Source organism: Dunckerocampus dactyliophorus, chromosome 10 (assembly GCF_027744805.1).
Source record: "Dunckerocampus dactyliophorus isolate RoL2022-P2 chromosome 10, RoL_Ddac_1.1, whole genome shotgun sequence".
NCBI lineage: Eukaryota > Metazoa > Chordata > Actinopteri > Syngnathiformes > Syngnathidae > Dunckerocampus > Dunckerocampus dactyliophorus.
In genome coordinates this window covers 7522773-7542561 of record NC_072828.1, presented here as the reverse complement: position 1 = coordinate 7542561, position 19789 = coordinate 7522773, and the positions used below count along the sequence as shown (strand labels likewise).

The 19789-nt window shown below is 39.0% G+C and overlaps 1 protein-coding gene across 1 annotated transcript in view; it reads left to right on the top strand.

Annotated features, from left to right (window-relative positions):
- The window catches only part of LOC129189080 (uncharacterized), a 66340-nt gene that overhangs the window by 42395 nt on the left and 4156 nt on the right, over positions 1 to 19789 (top strand). The window contains exon 4 of the mRNA XM_054790393.1: positions 10606 to 10811. Coding sequence (XP_054646368.1) covers positions 10606 to 10811 — 206 coding nt within the window. The remainder of the gene's footprint in view (positions 1 to 10605; positions 10812 to 19789) is intronic.

The following is a 19789-nucleotide window of genomic DNA, read 5'->3' as shown; positions in this document are numbered from 1 at the left end:
TGTCACATGGGGTCATTAGCCTTTAGGTATCTCCTAACAGAGTCCTTTTTTGTAGACGTCCTCCATATGCTGCACTTCTGATTCAAGTAGCCTTGGTTGTCTGGGCACGTGAGTCTGCCCTTCATCATCTCTGTCCCTCACGCCTCGCCTTGCATATGTGGTTTCCTATATTATATATACAGTATATATGAACAAATATTTTAGCATGAATAGACAGACATTTCTCTAAGCTGTCTGTCCAGGTTGTGCTGATTTCTTGTATGCATAGAAATACATTTGGATCATCACAAATAGATTTGGTGCCACCTCCGTACAGAAGATGGCATCTAAACTCAGCTTCTTAACACACCTCATACGCACCTGATGTGCCAGAAAATAAGAAGACAAGGGATCGGTGTTGTCAACTTAGCAACTTTGTTGCTATATTTATATTTCGAGTATTCAGACCCCTCCATTCAAAAACGTGACTAGCAGCATATCTCGGGACTTTTCTGCTCTTATTTGACACTCTAACATGAAAACACAGATCTTTCTTTTAACCCGCACCCCTTCATCTAAAAGCACTCACAGGGCTCCGTCTTGCTTGTGACATTTTCAAAAAACACAAATACCTCCTGTTCAAAAATATGTATTTCTAAACATTTTTGTTTTGCTTTTCATGTGTTTTGGTCACTTTTTGTCTCCCACAGCGTCCAGAAAACGACATGCACATGCATCATGGCCCTTCTAGATTTACTTTTCCAAAAACACAACTAGCGACAAATCTAGTGACTTCTTCTGGTCTTGTTGGACACTTTTGGAGACTCTGAAATGAAAGCATGCATTCTTTTCCACCCCCACCCCCTCAACTAAAAGCCCTCCCAGGGCTCCGTCTTGCTTGTGACATTTTAAAACAAGAAACACAAAAGAGGCGACATGAAACACTCGTGTTGAAATTTGTTTCAATTCTGAACATATTTATTTTGCTTTTCCTGTTTTTTGGTCACTTTTTGTCTCCCACAGCATCCAGAAAAATGACACGCTGGCCCCTCTGGATTTTGTTTTTCAAAAACGTGAGCATCGAGTGACTTTTTCTGGTCTTGTTAGACACTTTGGGAGACTCTGACATGAAAGTATGTATTGCACTTCTCAACAAGCAGCGGAAGCTGCTGTGGCAACTCCCTCATCTAAAAGCACTCACGCGCGGCTCCGTCTCGTTTGTGACATTTTAAAAAAGGACAAAAAGAAGCGACTGAAGATGTGTTGTGCTTCTCGTGTTTTTACTCGCATTTTGTCTCCCACAGTATTATTTTCCTTGCCTACAGTGTTCATTCCACGTGCGTCATGGCCAATTATGCAAATTAGACAACAACATTGTCGAGTTCTCGCTTGTATTATGTGTCTTCCACGCTGGAATTAAGAACACCATTCCTTTGCTGTGATTAAAGGACTTGAGTTTGGTTTCCTGTTGCAGAGGAAGTGCCCCAAAGTAAGCCATTTGTTTTAATCAACCTCGACGTTTGAGTGAGAAACATTAAAATCATACAAATAAGCACCTCGTTTTAGCAGTGTGACAACAAATGCGCTTCCTCCCAGTGGTGGGCCGCCAGTAGCTTGGGGGGCCTCCCGGTGGGGAAATCAGTGGCAAGACGAGCAATGTATCAATTTAGGAGCTGCTAATTCACCGTGGTCTCAGCTCATTAGGCTGAAATGCATCACCGGCGTCACATCATCACCGCATCGTGCGAGAAATAAAACGCCAGGGGAAAGAACATTAGCATCATTTGTGGTAAATAATCACTGATTTCTTCACATATCGCGCTTTGCTAATGAATTCAAACACTCAGGAACTACTGTCTTTTGTCACATTTTAAAAGGCACATTCGAAACAACACTAGTGTGCGTTTTGAAGCATTGCCGTCGCCCGCTGGTGGTGTAGATAGCGCCATGCAGGAAATCATCCATGCTAGCCAACATGCTAACGTGTGTAAACGTCAACCTGGGAAAATGACTAATTGTAACCCTAATTCTAATTTAAAAAGTGGTCGTCTCCAAAATCAAAGGTTGCTGGTTCAATCCTCAGTCCTCCTTGGGCAAGATACTGAACCCACCTTGGCTCCTGATGCTGTGTCATCAGTAGGTAAATGCGGCAACCGTATCAAAGCGCTTTGAGTAGAACAGCGCTGTACGAGTGAAAGTCATTCTACACAATGTGGTCCTTGGTGCAAAACGTTTGGACACCCCTGAGGTAGACCAATTGTGTTTTAAAAGCCGAGAGACATGTCAGCGTTGACGCGAAGATGACCCTGAGGGCTAAAAGGTGTATAAAGTTAAAGAAAGTCACCCCCATGTGACTCGCCACGGAGGCGTTCCTGTGAGCTCAGACTTGTGATTTATTTTCCTTGAGGCACGCTTGGAGAATTTGTCAAGTTAGAATCCTAATTAAAACTGTTAATCACAGATTCCTGTTTGTTCAGCAGTCTGCTGAAATGAAAAATGTGATGGAGTTATTTATTGGCTCCTTTCGCAGGTAAGCCAGCATTTACAGCCCCGAGCATTTTTTATTATTATTATTGTTTTTTTTTTAATATTTTTAAGGCTTGTGACAACTTTAATCTTTGCCTTTTTAATTTGTTTGAGCTATGTGGAACTTTGACAGCAGTTTAACCACATGCTAAGTGAGTCTGCAGCTCACGTTTCTTTGTTGTTGTTTTTACTTCACTGATGTAATGTAGCTAGCAAGAACAGTGCTATCTACGTATTTGTGGCGGTAGTGTGTGTGTGTGTGTGTGTGTGTGTGTGTGTGTGTGCGGGTTTATCAAGATGTCATCACCGAATTTGCATAACTGGCCATGACACATTTGCAAAAAGTGCGTAAAAAACATGACAAGCTAAACAAATATGTCTTCTGTTGCTTGTTTTTAAAATGTCACAAACAAGACTGAGCCGCCTGTGAGTGCTTTTAGATGGGAGATGCACGTCAAGAAGAGCCATACGTGCTTTAATGTCAGTCGCCATAAATCTCTTCCCTAGCGTTGGCCTTAGTCACTTTAGTCACTAAATACAGCAACAGTGTCAATAGGTTGGCAACACTGATCCCTCCTGCTACGTCTTCTTATTCTCTGGCATGAGAGAGGGCGAACAAATAGTGACAAATATATTTGTGGCGGTCCAAACTTGCATGGTAAAAGGATGCAAAGGCCAGATTTGCTAAGAAATTAAATATATTTTAATTTAAAAAAGCCTATTATTAGCATCACCTTCGGCCTTTGCTAGGTTTTCTCATTTTTGCAGGTTTTTTTCTTATATTTCCCAAATATTTAAACTTTCTTCTTGTAATATTATCACTTTATTGCCATACTTTTTTACTGTATTCCATTAATATAATAACTTTCCCTCCCTCTAATTTGCCAAAAATTACAACTTTATTTTGTTTTGTTTGTTTCTCATAACATTACGACTTTTAAAAAAACATATTTTTTCTTTAAAATTTCAACTCTATGCTACTAAAATGACATTTTTTGTCCTCATAACATGATGACCTTATTCTTGTAAACTTTTTGCCATAAGATTGCAACTTTTTTCTCCTAATATTTTGACTTTATTCTAGTAAAATTACTGCAAATTTTTTCCATTTTCGCTGTTTTTTTTTTGTTTTTTTTTAGTTTTCTTGCTAAATTATATTTTTAGAGTGTGCCCCGGGCCAATGACAAAAAACAGCCAAAATGGCTCTGAGGCCACATTTTGGACACCCCTGTCTAGCTTATAACTTTTAAAAGTGGGCATATTTTCAGCCCGTGCTCATTGGTCCTCCACACCAACAGGGGGTGCTGTACGTCTTGTATCACTGCATTAAAAAACAAGATGTTGTCAAACAAAACTGGCTCAAATCTGAATTGCTTATAACTGATTGAGTTTGGCTCATCGCTGTCATCAACTATGTTTACGTTCAACTTCAACACTTTGAGGTCAGATTTCCTTTGCCTTCCCAGGAGCCTGAAATGCCGCGTTTGCGTGTGCTGTGCAAATACGCCACGCTGCACAAACTTGTAGCTCACTTTCAAGGTTAAATTCAGATTCAGCCAATCGATAACAGGCTTGCCAGGCCTGGACTCACTGTGTAAACTTATTGTGTTTGACTTTACAGCAATAGTTTGTATAGCTCAGGAGTTTGCTCAGAGTTCTAAAACGATGACGGCGTCCATCCCTCATCGCGCCACCCGCCCTCGTGGAATCATTTCAACACTCGTAATGTGCAACGACGTCTGGCGTTTTATTGTAAAAGGTTCAATTTGGATCCTGGCGACACGCGTCGTAACTATCGCAATGAGACACTTCCGAGCTCGGGCACCATTTTTAATTGTCCAAAGCGTCGGGATTTAGTGTGCGCCTGCAGAATGGATGCTAATGTCGGGGGAAGCTTGCTAGTTGGTTAAATAGTTAGGTAGACAAAACATAAACCAATTAAACAGTTCTTATAGTCCTGGTCATTCAGGGGCTATTTCATTCTACGGAGCAGCAAACTAGTTAGTTAGTTACCAGCTAACAAACCAAACAAAATGCTATCAACCACCGTTGGCGTTTGGTGGAGCTGTGCACTATTTTTAATCGTCTAAAACAATATGATTGATTGCAGCCGTGTAGATGAATAATGTTCTGCTTGGTTCTACCTGGGGGCAGGTGGGGTGCGTTCACGTGCCAAAGGTAAGAGAGTTTAATCAAACAAACATGAAAGCGAACACTGATGACTTTCTTTGTTCGGACACGTCCAGGAAAGCCAGCATGAGTCTGTGCTGACAGACGGGCGAGTGCGACACAGGCTGTGCAAGCGGCGAGCAAGTCTGAGTCCGCCAAGCAGAAACGTGACAAGACTGGCAGGAATGCACAGGTGCAGACGCCAGCGCTGCAGCTCCTTCATTCATGTAAAGCAGCGGCGTCCAAAGTGCAGCCCGCAGCTGTTTCTAAAAATACAATTTAACAAGAAAACTGAAAAAAAAAAAAAACAATCGTAAAAATGAAAAAATCCGCAGCAATTTTGCCAGAATAAAGTCAAAATGTTGACAGGAAAGTTGCAAACGAACTAAACAAAGCCGTACCTTTATGAGAACGTATTATGAGGAAAAATAATGATATTTGTAGCTGCAGCTTGTCCTCACTAGGGTCGCGGAGAGTATGCTGGAGCCTATCCCAGCCTGGACTGGTCACCAGCCAATGGCAGGGCACATATAGACAAACAAGCATTCCCACTCACATTCATACCTATGGACAATTTAGAGTCTCCAATTAACCTAACATGCATGTTTTTGGAATGTGGGAGGATGCAACAAGCCAAAGGATGTCCACAGGAGATTCAAACCCAGAACGTCCAGATCTCCTGACTGTTTGGTCACCACGCTAACCACTAGGCCACCGTCCAGCCATTTCGGTAGCATAAAGTTGAAATATTAAAGAAAAAAATGAGTTATTTGTGGAAAATCGTAATATTATGAGAAACACACAAGACAGTGAATGAAGCTGTAATTTTTGGAAAATTAGGTTGCGGGAAAAGTAATAATGTTACGAGAATAAAGTTAAAACAAAGTCATAATTATGAGAAGAAAATGTAGAAAGTTGAAATAGTTGAAAACCTAAAAAAAGAGAAAAAAAGAAAAATAATAATGTTTAGTAGCATAGAGTTGAAATATAAAAGGAAAAAATAGCTTTTTAAGTTATAATATGGGAATAAAGTCCTAACATTATGAAAATAAAGTCATCAGAGTCAGGTCATAACATTGCAAGAAGCAAACGTATGAAGATTATTTAAGAAGTAGAAATATTTCAAAAATAAAAAAAGACAACAGCAAAAATGGGTCAAAAAGAGCAAAGAGTTAAGCTGACACTAATAATAGGCTTTTTCACCTAAATCACAAAGCTGAGATGCCGTTTTTTCTTCAAATATCTACATTTACTTTACAAAATATCAAAGTGACCCTTGCATCCTTTCATTTCTCACCACGTGGCCCTCGCTGGAAACAGTTTGGACACCCGTGATGCAGAGCATCGCAGCTGATGGTTGGTTGAAGAGCTTGGCGTGGTGATCGGGGGATAGATGAATTCCATCCATGTCCAATTAATCAAGGCCGCTGCACAAAAAATGTAGCAGAAAGCAGTCCAATGCTTTTTTTATGTTTACATGCTGGATTGTATGTATTGCTATCGTGTGTGTAAGGATGACATCACACCCTGCGCCACTTCTTGCGTGACAGATGACTCACACGTTCAGTGTTGATCTGAGACACCAGCAGTCTGCTCCTGAATCATTTTCCAATAAAGCGCATTTAACCTTTCAGTCTGACACGTGCACTTTGTCCACACTCTCCTTGCGAGAGGCTAAGCAGCAAACTAATTAGCGGGCCTTTGCGGCCGATGCAGACGAAGACGAGTGGCTGGAACCCTGAAGCACCCGAAGCCTGTCCTACAAAAAGCATTTGAAATGAGCGTGTTGAAGATCAGCCAAATTTGTTTGTCTCTCTGGGTGCCGTCACACTTGTAGTCTGGTACTTTGCTAGATGCTAGACGCTAGAACTGTCCCACCAGAGCAAACGGACTGGAGTTCGTTTTAACCCCAAAAATGACATGCCATGGTGTGATCACACCCAATGCAGTATTTCCCACCCATTCCCCTAGTGGACACCCCTGATGTAAATAGACTATTGCCATGTTGACTTATCTCCGGAAAAAAACCACGGATGAAAAGTCAGCGCCTCCCCCGCCTAGATGGGGGGCATCAGCAGTCTAATGAGCGAGGGCCTGATGGTGCTCATCAATCACCCTCGAGGGAGGGTTCGCATCAGGCTTTTTTTTTTTTCCCTCCCCGGCACTTGATAGACTTTGTTGGCGGTGCGCTTATGCTAAGTGCTTGTTAGCAAACCAGATAGATTTTAATTGCCTCGCACCTCGTGGTCGATGTGCTGAGTGTCGGAACAAAAAGGTTGTGAGGCGGTTCAAGGAAACCGCGGTGGAGATTGGAGAAGTGGTTTGAGCGTAAACACCTTTTATGCAAGATTTAGTTAGTTAGTTTGAGTAAAAACACCACTGTTCATTTGTAACATCCTTGTCCGCCATCCAGGAAGTAGCCTGGGCAGGGTTTCCCCATAATGGATGTATTTGTGGCGCTCCAATACAATTACATTTTGGTTTTAGCGCTCCCTTTTTTCCACATTGCAGTCCTGCAAGAAACACTGGAGAGTATTGGCTCTTAACTACTGCAATCCTTTTCTATGGAGGATCAAATGCGACAGAATAAAATAAATGAATGCAGCTTTTATTACTTAAATGCGTCGCCAATGAAATATAACTGGAATTAAATACATAAATGTGCCATTATTTCATGAAAATAAATACATCTTTAAATAATTAGGTCATGTGTCGCTAATTAAATATGATGGGAAATAAATACATGAATGTGTCATTAAATGTGCCATTATGTCATGATTTTAAAAAATATATCTTTAAATAATTAGCTAAATGTGTCATGAATTAAAAATAATTGCAATTAAATGCATAATTGTGTTATTAAATGTGCCATTAATTCATGAAAAGCCATGAAATAATTAGTAAAATGTGTCGTTAGTTATTAAATATAACTTGAATTAAATACATGAATGTTGTCAAATGTGCCATTGAGTCCTGAAATAAATAAATACATCTTTAAATAATTACTTAAATGTATTATTAATTTTAAATAATCTGAATTAAATACACAATTTATAATTATTAAATGTGTAATTAAAACACATGTAAGATTTTTTTTTCAATATTTAATTAATTATTTCACAGTTGTATTAATTATTTCACACACTTGTGTATTGCAACTTCCTGAATTTGTTTTAAGTGTCAATACTTTTCTAGCAGTTTTTAATATTGCAGCCACTTTGCGGTTCGAATTTTGCGGCTTCACACGTTTTTTCAAAATAAATTCATGAATAAATGATTCCTGTTTTGTGGCTGAATATATAACACTAGGCCATAATATTGCCTATTATTAGTTTTAAAAAATGCATTTTTAAAGCAAATTTGATGTATACTTGGCCTAAATGAATGAGCATAAAACAAATACAAGGCACTAGGAAGACATATTGAAAGACGTGATGATATGTAGTATTCTACACTGGTCACTAGGTGTCAGTGAGGTTACTCCCAATGGAATTCTCCTCATGCTAACGTGTGAGTCTATGTTATGTCTTATTTTCTCTTATTATGTCTACTATACTGGTTATGGGAGTGTAAAGGTGACTATAGGGGTGTTATTGCGTATCTAGTTGGCTGTCATAATATTTAAAAATATAAACAGGTTTTCTATGCTCTTAACTATGAAATGTATCAATAAGGAATCCTACTTGGCGGAAATTCACTTAACACAGCCGGGTCTGGAACCATTGAACGACGATAAACGAGGGTTTATTTTACTTCCATTGCCATCTGACACAGTGTTAGCCAGCTGGGTCATACGCGGTTCACCAGAACTTTTAATGATACTGTATTGTCTCATATGTTGCGGCGCTATAGCGGCGGCAGCTAATTAATAACACGCAGGTATTTGTGCTAGTGGTTACTTGTGCAGAGAGAGAGAGCGAGAGCGAGAGAGGGGATATAATGTGGAAAATATGCAGAAAATGTATTTGGGTTGACTGTCCGGCGATTAATAATGATTGTGTTGGGATAAATTGTGCCCTACTTTTGGAATCTGCATATCTAAATATTCCCAATAGGCCGCCTCCCTCCTGTATTGATTGATTAGTTTAGTGTTTAAAGGTCAGAGTAATAAAACACCGGCATGTAATTAACACGCTGGGATTTTTAATGCTGGTTTTTTATTGCAATGTTAGCATGTGAACGTGCTGTTGGAATTTATGATCACACAACAACAAACGTAGTATTTGTCCTCACCTAAAATGTATCAGGTGTGTTTTTGGTAGTGTTCTTACATGTTGTGTTTTTAATCATGCTGTTGTGTCTCATTCTTCTTCTTCTTCAATCAGCCAACAGTGTTTGGTCCCGCGGATAGTCAGACTTACATATGCTGCATCCCATAAATGTAAATAGGCAGCGGAAGATGGCACTGCATGGTGCTGGAGTGAATGACAAGGGGAGGCAGTGGTCTCGACCAGTAGGACCAGTCGGCACAGGACGCAGATTGGGTGCATTTGTTGATGAAGTCCAGATGATCGTGTTAAAGCTTTATGTTTTGGCCTACATGACTGATAATGTAAAGTTGACTTTACTTTACGTCATTTTCATTGTGTTGACACTCAAACCTTGGTTTTTGTACACCTCAGTTTTCATATGATTTGGTTTGCGTCAAAAATAGGTGCTACATTTTGACACTGTTCGTTACAATACTGCACATAACAAACTAGACCATTTGCACGAGCACCCAAACAAAGCACCCTAGACGTTGCTGACTCACCAACCGTGCATTTTTTATTGAGTGTGCTTAATAACCCGCCATGGGCCTAATGAACTAATGAACATCGGGAGTGCCAGCAATTTGATAAAGAAGGAGAGAAACGCTATTGAGGTCCATTTCGACAGGCCGTACAGGAAATCTGCATCAACTATAAGTTCCATCCATTTGTTATTTTTCATTATTTCACATGGTTTTCTGCATGTAAAACTACAATTACTTTCTATAAAAATGTATATTTTGTTTATATTTTTGGCTGTCTGCAATGGATTCAGTGGATGTACGGTACATTATTTCCTTTGGGAAAAATTGCCTTGGTTTTTATACACTCCAGTTTTCATATGATTTGGTTTTCATTGAAAATTGGCGCTAAAATATGACACCGTCTCGGTTACTGAACAATATTGCACGTCACAAAGTAGACCGTTTGCCCGAGTGCCCAAACAAAGCACTCTGCGCCTTGCGAACTCACTAACAGTGCGTTTTTTAAATTGAGTTTGACTGCTACAGTAAATAACCCGCCATGGGGCCAAAGAAAGTTGTGAGTGGCAGCAATTTCATAAAGAAGGAGGGAAACATGATTGAATTCCATTACGACAGGATGTTCGGAAAGTCTGCATCAACTATGAGTTCCAATCATTGTCATTGTCAATTATAAATATTTTGCATAGTTTTCTGCTTGTATAAAATTATAATGATGTATTTTTGGGCGTCTGGGACGGATTCGTTGGATTTACATTACTTTGTATGAGGAAAATTACTTAAATTTTCGAAACTTAAGTCGACATAACCGCTTTGGTCGACATAAAATGTGAGAGCCAAATGACAAATGGGTCCGTTTATGTCGACGTGTGTTGTAGTATTGTTAACTTCATCGTTATCGCTAAGCAGACACACACAGTCACTTCAGTGCAAAGTAAGAGCTTCCAAAAAGAAGCAGGGTAGTACTTGTATTAACCTGGATTCTACCACAGCAAGTAAAACATCAGGTCAACAAAAAATCCTCCATTATCGTCCGTGCTTCTTATGTTTCAGGACAAAGTCGTAAGTTTGGCAAGGTTCGGTTTTGTCAAGCCAGTCAGCCAGTCCGGGAGGCGTCCACATAAACAGGTTCCACTGTAGTTCTTTACTGAGGTTATTACAACTGTAAGGTATTTTTTTTGGTCATGTTCCCCGTCCAGTACCAGCTCCGCCGCCGTCCTCCATGGCGCTCGCTAAGCTTCCAGTGGCAGACGTGGCTGGCGGTGCTGCTCGTGTGCGTCCTACTGGGCCTGGTGCCGTACGCGGTCCACTGCATGATGACCGCCTTCAGCGACCCCCCTCCCCCCGCCACCTTCAGAGTGGCCGCCGCTTCCTTTGGCGTGCTGGCAGAGGTCCTCCTGATCAAGTGACTGTTATTTGATAGTACTGCGTAATACTCAAGTTAACAACAACATTGATGTCTCTTCATGCCTTTTGAGAAAAAAAAGTGCCCAACACCCCCTCACTCCCTCGTGAAACGCCCCTGAACTCTCCTCCCCATGTTTCCCATTTCGATATTGCTAATTGGAACGATGCCGCCAGTAAATGTGAGCCATTAGCGAATGAGCAGTCTGCTTTTATTAGCATCTAACTAGTAAGTCATGAATTCACGTCCTGGCGTAAACAATATCTGCTCACGCACAGCGCTGCTTCAAGTAATCAGATTACAAAAAGTCAACCCGGGCTGCAGAATACTGAACCAATCAACTTTCTGACCACTTAAATCATGATTAAAAAGTATGACACCACATTCTATTCTCTCGCTCTCTCTCTACATATGTATACATATACCTGTATATATACAATAGATAGATAGATAGATACAGTAGATAGATAGATACAGTAGATAGATAGATAGATAGATAGATAGATAGATAGATAGATAGATAGATAGATAGATAGATAGATAGATAGATAGATACATAGATAGATACATAGATTGATATAGATAGATAGATAGATAGATAGATAGATAGATAGATAGATCTTAAGACCAGTTGAAAAATTGCTAGAATTAGCATTTTGCACATTTGGATCTTAATGAGGTTTTAATTAGAGCTACAATATGCAAAAGCAAGAAGGAGGAGTGAGACAAAAAGCATTTTGAAAAGTAATTTACTGAAAACAACAATTAAACTGAAATAGGCTGTTTATCACCTGATCAAAAGTTTAAGACCATCACTCAAAAAAGAACAAAAAAACTCTCCAAACCAGAACCAAAAATGTTCTCAGTAGGACTCAGTAATGAGTAGCTCCACCGTTCCTGTTATTCACTTCAAAAATGGGTTTGGGCATGCTTGATGTGAGTGTTTCCAGGAGGCTAGTGGGAACATTGCTCCAAGTGGTGAAGATGGCTTCACCAAGGGCATCAACTGTCTGGAACTGATGGCCACTTTGATAAACTTGCCTTGCCATCCATCCCCAAATGTTCTCTATGAGATTTAAATGAGGGGAACATGCAGGATGGTCCAAAAGAGTGATGTTATTGTCCCTGAAGAAGTCCTTGGTCAAGCGAGCATTGTGAACTGCAGCGCTGTCCTGTTGAAAAAGCCACCTGTTACCACACAGACGAGGGTCCTCAGGGCCCTCAGTCTCAGGCCGTTTGACGACCCTGCACCACCTGAAGCTCCAGTGTTCCACTGAATGAAAAAGCACCCCAGATCATGATGGACCCCCCTCCACGGTGCCGGGTAGAAAACATCTCAGGTGGGATCTCCTTGTCATGCCAGTAACCTTGGAAGCCATCTGGACCGTCAAGGTTACATTTTTTCTCATCAGAGAATAAAACTTTTGTCCACCTTTCAATGTCCCATGTTTGATGCTCCTTGGCAAAGTCTAAACAAGCAGTTTTGTGGCGTTGAAGGAGGCGAGGACTTTGAATTTCTTTTTTGTTTTTTAAACCCTTTTCCCGCAGATGCCGTCTGATGGTTATTGCGCTGCAGTCGGCACCAGTAAGGGCCTTAATTTGGGTGGAAAACCGCGCTGTGTCTTGATGGACAGCCAATCGGATCCTCCGGCTCAGCGCAGGTGTGATTATTTTGGGTCTACCACTTGACTTTTTTGTTCCATAATGCTCAGGATCTTTCAAAAAATTAGAATGACTGTCTTACTGCACCCAACCTCAGCAGCAATGGCACGCTACAAGAGGCCTTGCTTATGCAGCTCCACAATCCAACCTCGTTCAAAAAGAGAAAGCTTCTTAGCTTTAGCCATCAGGAGGGCATGACAGTGTGAATGCCTGACAGAAAATGAACATTTTGAGCAGATTTTGGCTTTTATAGCCAGTGGTCTTAAACTTTTGATCAGCTGATAAACAACCTATTTCAGTTTAATTGTTGTTTTCAATAAATTACTTTTTCGAAGTGCTTTTTGTCTCACTCCCCCTTCTTGTTTTTGCATATTGTAGCTCTACTTAAAACCTCATCAAGATCCAAATGTGCAAAATGCAAATTCTAGCAATTTTGATCAGGAGTGTGTATTTTACAAAATTTATAACATAGAATTACTTAAAAAAATTTTTTAATGAATTAAGTGTAAAAAAGTGAAATATTAATGGAATAAATAATAAAAAATAAATAAAATTACAATTATTTCAAACATTTTAAAATAAAAAAATAAAAATAAAAAAGGCTTTTTCTTGGAATTTCAAATAAAAAAACTCAATTGAGCTTTTTTTTTCCCAATCTAAAATGTTATCTGTACTTTCCACACTACCTTAAAAACAGAGAAGGCAAGACTGTTTATAATTTACAACAACAAAGCTTGTAACTTTTTTTGTCCTCCCATTAGCCGCTTTTGCAAGGAATGTGGCTCGTGAAGTGTTAATTAATAAATATGGCTATGCTGGTAATGGGCTCCTGCGTTGGGATGGCGTTAAGGCATGCACGCACCGCCGCTAACGGGCTATCATTTTATGGCAGGAAATTATTATATACATACATTCTTTTTTATTCTTGGCATGTATTTTCCATGAAAACCTAAAGCTCAAGGTATGCTAGCGCTTACATCACTATTTTTGATGTCCAACACAACAGCATTACAGGTTTATGGAAGGCTGTGTAGAAGATAAACATCATAACATACAATTAGATGCACTTTTTCTCCCCTTTAAAATCTGGCTTACGTTTCAGCTTTACAGATGCCATGTCTGCCGTGCAGGCACTGTGGTTTGCGGCAACTAACGCCATACTTGCTGTCGTAAGTAAAAGGCTTTCCTCGCATTCTGATGTTTAAATTATAAAAAAATAATAATGAATTATTTCTAAATAAACAATAAATAAAATGCAGTTCTTGATGAAATCTATGGTGGCTAATCCTAAATAATCCATAAATAATTTTTTTAATTATTAAAAAAAATCTATATTTCTTAGCGTGGTGAATACGCAGGTCACAACTTGTCCACAAGTGTTTTGGAATTGTTGGACTGTGTGTTTGCTGAGTTTTAAATAATTTGCTTAGGTCACCAAGTTTCACGTCTGTTTGTGGGTCATGTGATAGTTGTTAGTGAGTGACTTAGGGGATCATTTATGATGATAATTGAAAATCTGAAACAATATTTCTATTCTAATTTATCAATTTAATTGACTTGGGCTTTTTTCACTGCTTGCCAATTAACTTTAATGAAAATAAAAATCAATGGCAAAATAAATTAAGTGTATAAAATAATAAATATTGAATGTAATAAATTTTATATATATATATATATATATTTGGGTTTCAAGCAGGAGGTGTCAGAAAAGTTACTATATATATATATATATATATAAATAATCAGAAAAATATAATCACTTAATTATTTTTCATTTTAAAATGAACACAAAAAAATAAAAAAAGAATCATCAAGGAGATATAAAATATAAAATAGATATAAATTAAACCTAATATATATATGGAAGTATTAAGTATATATGCATTATAAATGTAAATAAAATCATCAGTTAAATATTTTTTATAATTTCAAAATGAATACAAAAAATAAAAAAGCATAATAAAGGATAAAGTCTTACGTAGAATAATTGTATCTCCTACTTATAATTGCTTACTTAACTTTAATTAAAGAAACATATTAAATTAATTTAAAAAATCCATGGCGAAATATAAAATAACTGAAATATAAAATATCTAATTAAATAAATGAATAAAGTAGTCAGTTAAATCAGGCATCAGTTCAGCATAATCGGTCACAATTCTTTTGAATCATTTTAAGATGAATACAAAAGATAAAAAAAGCATCACCAAGGATAAGTGATTGTATTATTTATGTCCTTCATGTGTTCTGTGTACATTGTGGCTGACTTAGCTGCACATTTCTGTGGAATTAGGTCGACGTTCCGACGTACGTTGAACGAGACACGCTGTTTAGACTTTCAACTTCAACGATGCCGTCGCCGTGGCAACTGACAAAACACCGCGGATGAGCCCCTTTGCTCGGGGTGGATGCAAACATGTTATTTAGCGTGGACGGTCACATGAAGACACCACACAACAATAAAAGGTCACTGGAAGTACTGCTTGGTCTAGAAGCAAGCAATGAGGGGAGGGAAGCCACTTCCACCCCCCTAGGGGTGAGTGGGATGCACCCTGACAGGGGGCAGCAGGACGCTGGCACACGAGCCGCAGGGCCCGACTATGTGAGGCCCACCCTTCCTAATAAGAACCCCCACCAACGTTTCTGCTGCACCAGTCATGTGGCAGACATCATTGGTCTTTATGGACCACCTGTGTCAAAGGTTACACGGTATATAGTCCATATCGGGGGTGTCTAAACTTTGTCCAGCGAGGACCACATAGTGAAAAATCAAAGGATTCAAGGGCCATAATATATACTTGATAACGCAACACATGTAGGTATGCTAAGAAGTTATAGTTGCAGTGGTGGCTGGGCGACATATCGATATTTCTTTGATTTTATTTCTTTTATTCTCTTGTATTTTGAGACGGAGGTCTGTCTCACTCTGCTGTGTGTCAGCACTGCTGCCCCGCCCCCCTCTGTACTCCGTGCTGGATCTGGCGACATTCCAAACCCTGTTGGCGGCATATTTTCTCAAAAGCGACTAGCGACAAATCGAGCTACTTTTTCTGGGGTTGTTGGAGAGTTTCTGTTATTTGGAAACTTAAAAGTGACAGTAAAGCTCCCGCTGCACATTGCATAGAGTGGAGATCCACGCATCCCTGAGGCGCGATGCCACCAGGGTGGATCTCGTCCTGTTTTACAGAGCGGGATCTCAAACAAAAATGTTTCTTAATCTTGATGAAATGTCTACTCATTATACTCAAGCTCATTGGGACTCAGTTGCTTACCTGTCAGGGCGTCAGAACGTGTGATGGGAGAACCATGTGTGATAAGTTACACAACTAGTCCTAACTACATGATAAAAGGTTGTAACTATTACTCTGCCTAGATTTGTGAGGCGCTAGCCGAGATAAAATATAAAAATTATTTTATTTTGATGAAGGGACGGCCAATTTTAAATGAGCAAACTAAGAATCAAGTTTATTTGTAGTTCTAAATGCAATTTTTCTCACGTTTTATGAGGTACTACTTTCTAAAAAAAAATATACTGTTCAAAGTATTTTTGAGTTGCTGCTGACATTTGAAAATGTACTTTATTTCATATTTTGTTCCTTTGTGCTTTTAGCATCAGCTGAGGATTTGAGGTTTGTTATAAAGAAGATTGATGATTATATTTTACGTTTGCTGTATTTATTTCAAAAAGAGAATGGGCTATTTTATTTTAGCGGCTATTTTTCTCTAAGATTTTTAACATTTTATTGAAACAACTTCACACGCATATTTGAATATATATAAAATATTGGGATATATGTCGTATATCAATATTCAACATAAATATATCGGGCTACGAGTTTTGGTCTGATTTCTTATTTTTTTGCATGTTTGTCACACTTGAATGTTTCAAATCATCAAACAAATTTAAATATTAGTCAATGACAACACAACTGAACACAAAATACTGTTTTTAAATGAAACTTTTTATTATTAAGGGAAAAAAAAATCCAAACCTACATGTCCCTGTGTGAAAAAGTGATTGCCCCCTAAACCTAATAAGTGGTTGGGCCACCCTTAGCAGCAACAACTGCAATCAAGCGTTTGTGATAACTTGCAATGAGTCTCTTACAGCGCTGTGGAGGAATGTTGGCCCACTCGTCTTTGCAGAATTGTTGTAATTCAGCCACATTGGAGGGTTTTCCAGCATGAAGCGCCTTTTTAAGGTCATGCCACAGCATCTCAATAGGATTCAGGTCAGGACTTTGACTAGGACACTCCAAAGTCTTCATTTTGTTTTTCTTCAGCCGTTCAGAGGTGGACTTGCTGGTGTGTTTTGGATCATTGTCCTGCTGCACAACCCAAGTTCCTGTCAGCTTAAGGGTCACAAACAGATGTCCGGACATTCTCCTTCAGAATATTTGGTAGACAGCAGAATTCATGGTTCCATTTATCACAGCAAGTCTTCCAGGTCCTGAAGCAGCAAAACAGCCCAAGACCATCACACTACCACCACCATATTTTACTGTTGGTACGATGTTCTTTTTCTGAAATGCAGCGTTACGTTTACACCAGATGTAATGGGACACACACCTTCCAAAAAGCTCAACTTTTGTCTCGTCAAACCACAAAGCCTTTTCCCAAAGGTCTTGGGGATCATCAAGATGTTTTCTGGCAAAATTGAGAAGAGCCTTAATGTTCTTTTTGTTCAGCAGTGTTTTTTGTCTTGGAACATTTTTGCCCAGTGTCTTTCTTATGGTGGAGTCATGAACACTGACTTTAACTGAGGCAAGTGAGGCCTGCAGTTCTTTTGATGTTGTTGTAGGGTCTTTTGTGACCTCTTGGATGAGTCGTCGCTGTGCTTTTGGAGTCGTTCCGGTTGGCTGGCCACTCCAGGGATGGTTCACCACTGTTTCATGTTTCCCGCCATTTGTGGATAATGGCTATCATTGTGGTTCGCCGGACACCCAAAGCTTTAGAAATGGCTTTATAACCTTTTCCAGACTGATAGGTCTCAATTCATATTAGTTTAAGTATGTTTTAAGAGGGGGAGCAATCACTTTTTCCACACAGGGCCATGCAGGTTTGGATTTTTTTTCTCCCTTAATAATAAAAAGTTTCATTTAAAAACTGTGTTTAGTTGACAAATATAACAAAACAAAACAAAAAGCAGGCAAACACTTTTTCACACCGCTGTTGATGAAAAAGCCGATTATTAATATCAACTTCAGTCTTTCAATTTTATTTTCCAAATATTTCAACTTTCTTCTTAAATAATCTTCACAAATGTTCTTTATTTAGTTTTGTTTGTTTCTCATAATATTACAACTTAAATAAATACATATTTTTCTTTAATATTTCAACTCTATGAACTAAAATGACATAATTTGTCCTCATACTATTACAAGCTTATTCTCGTAAAACTGGGGTGGGTTTTTAAAAGTTTTAAAACATTTTCAACTATTTTAACTTTCTTCTTGTAAATTTTCTTCTCGTAATTATGACTTTGAAATTATGAATAATAATATTTTGGCCTTATTCCCATAATACGTTTTTCTCTAACCTAATTTTCCAAAAATTGCAACTGTATTACTTGTGTTGTTTGTTTTTCATAATATTGTGACTTTAAAAAATAATGTTTTTCTTTTTTAATATTTCAACTTTATGCTCCTAAAATGACATGATTTTCCCTCCTAATATTACAACATTATTCTCTTATGTCCTTTTCATGTTAAATTACAACTTTTTCCTCTCAATATTTTGACATTAGTCTTGTAAAATTACTGCTGATTTTTCAATTTTTTACGCTGTTTTTTTTTTCAGTTTGCTTGTGAAATGATATTTTTAGAATGTGCCGTGGGCCGCACTTTAGACGCCCCTGCTCCATACCTTTTTGATTTTATCCTTTTACACCTCCACAGACAACCAAACAAGAGCCTTGCCTTGGCGGAGGTAATAATAAACGACTGTTATCCACCTCAGTGGTGCTCTGACTTCCTAGCAGCATGTTGAACCCGCCCAAGATGATCCTTCCTCCTCCTCCTGCCATCATTGGACACATTCCCCCAGTCACATGACGTTAGTCAGGCTGGAGCTGTCACACAACATGCGGCCTCTCCTCCTCGCCGCTCTTTTACTTTTTATACGCCGCCATCGCCCGCAGCTTCCAAACGCTCATTATGCCGCCTCAGATTTATTAAAATAGATTATGGAAATGTTAATTAAGTCATTAATGACATTATTTAAGTAGCACTGACAGATAATGGTGTGTGTTGGGGGATGTGTTGTGGGGGTAGCGGGCTCCCTGTGCGCTTTAAAAGGATGTGATTGGTGACAAGGGAGCACCATGGCGATGGCGTCTGACCGCGAGCGCTGACATGATCCAAAGTGGCCGAAACTGTCCTCGCACCTCACGCTACTGTCCACAACGCTTTACGCAGCTGCCTGAGGATGAGCAGCGGCCTCACCCTTTTGCTCGTGAAAACAGCGTACACACAAATACACATATTTGTGTTCTGTTCATTATTGTACTGATGTGTGTGTTTGGGTGTGGTCTCCTCAGGTGTCTGTCCAGCTACATGAGCAGTCGCTACAAGCTAGCAGAGCGAAACTCCTTCACGGTTCAGCCCCGACATCTTTAGCGGGATGCAACGGACGCAACCGACTCCCAACATCACAGCATATCATAGCAATGTCCAGATACGGGGGTGCAATGGTGCGCACAATCACAGTTTGGTACGTTTTAAAGTCACAGCTTGGTTCGTTTTGGGCACAGAAAGGGAACCAAAACGCAAAACATAACACTGCTGAGCTTTAGGGGTTTTTAAAATGAAACCTAAAAAACTGCACACTGCTCGCAGGTAATTCTCCAATAAATACAATCTCAAATAAAAACAAAAAATATAGATATGGTAAGATATCTGATAAGAAGTCCAATTTTGTTGACTAGATGTTTAAAGTATTAATACATTTCTTGATGCTAGAAATACTATATGAATACAAAAAAAGGCAAATACATTTTTTTATGTGATTGTTATTTTTTTTGAGGGGACAATGAAACGCAATACAATACAGTCGTCCATTGCCACGTTGCGCTTCGAATTTCACAGCTTCACTCTGTCACGGTTTTTCAAAATGTATTAGTTAATAAATCATCGCTGTTTCGTGGTTGACCACAGCCTATTGTTAGTCAAAAAAATATGCATATTCAAGCAAATTTGTCATATTTTTGGCCAAAATTAAGCATTTTCAAGCACAAAAATTACTAAATGAACTAAAGCGCAAATATAAGACAAGATAAAACGTTGATATGTAGTATTCTACACTGGTCACTAGGTGTC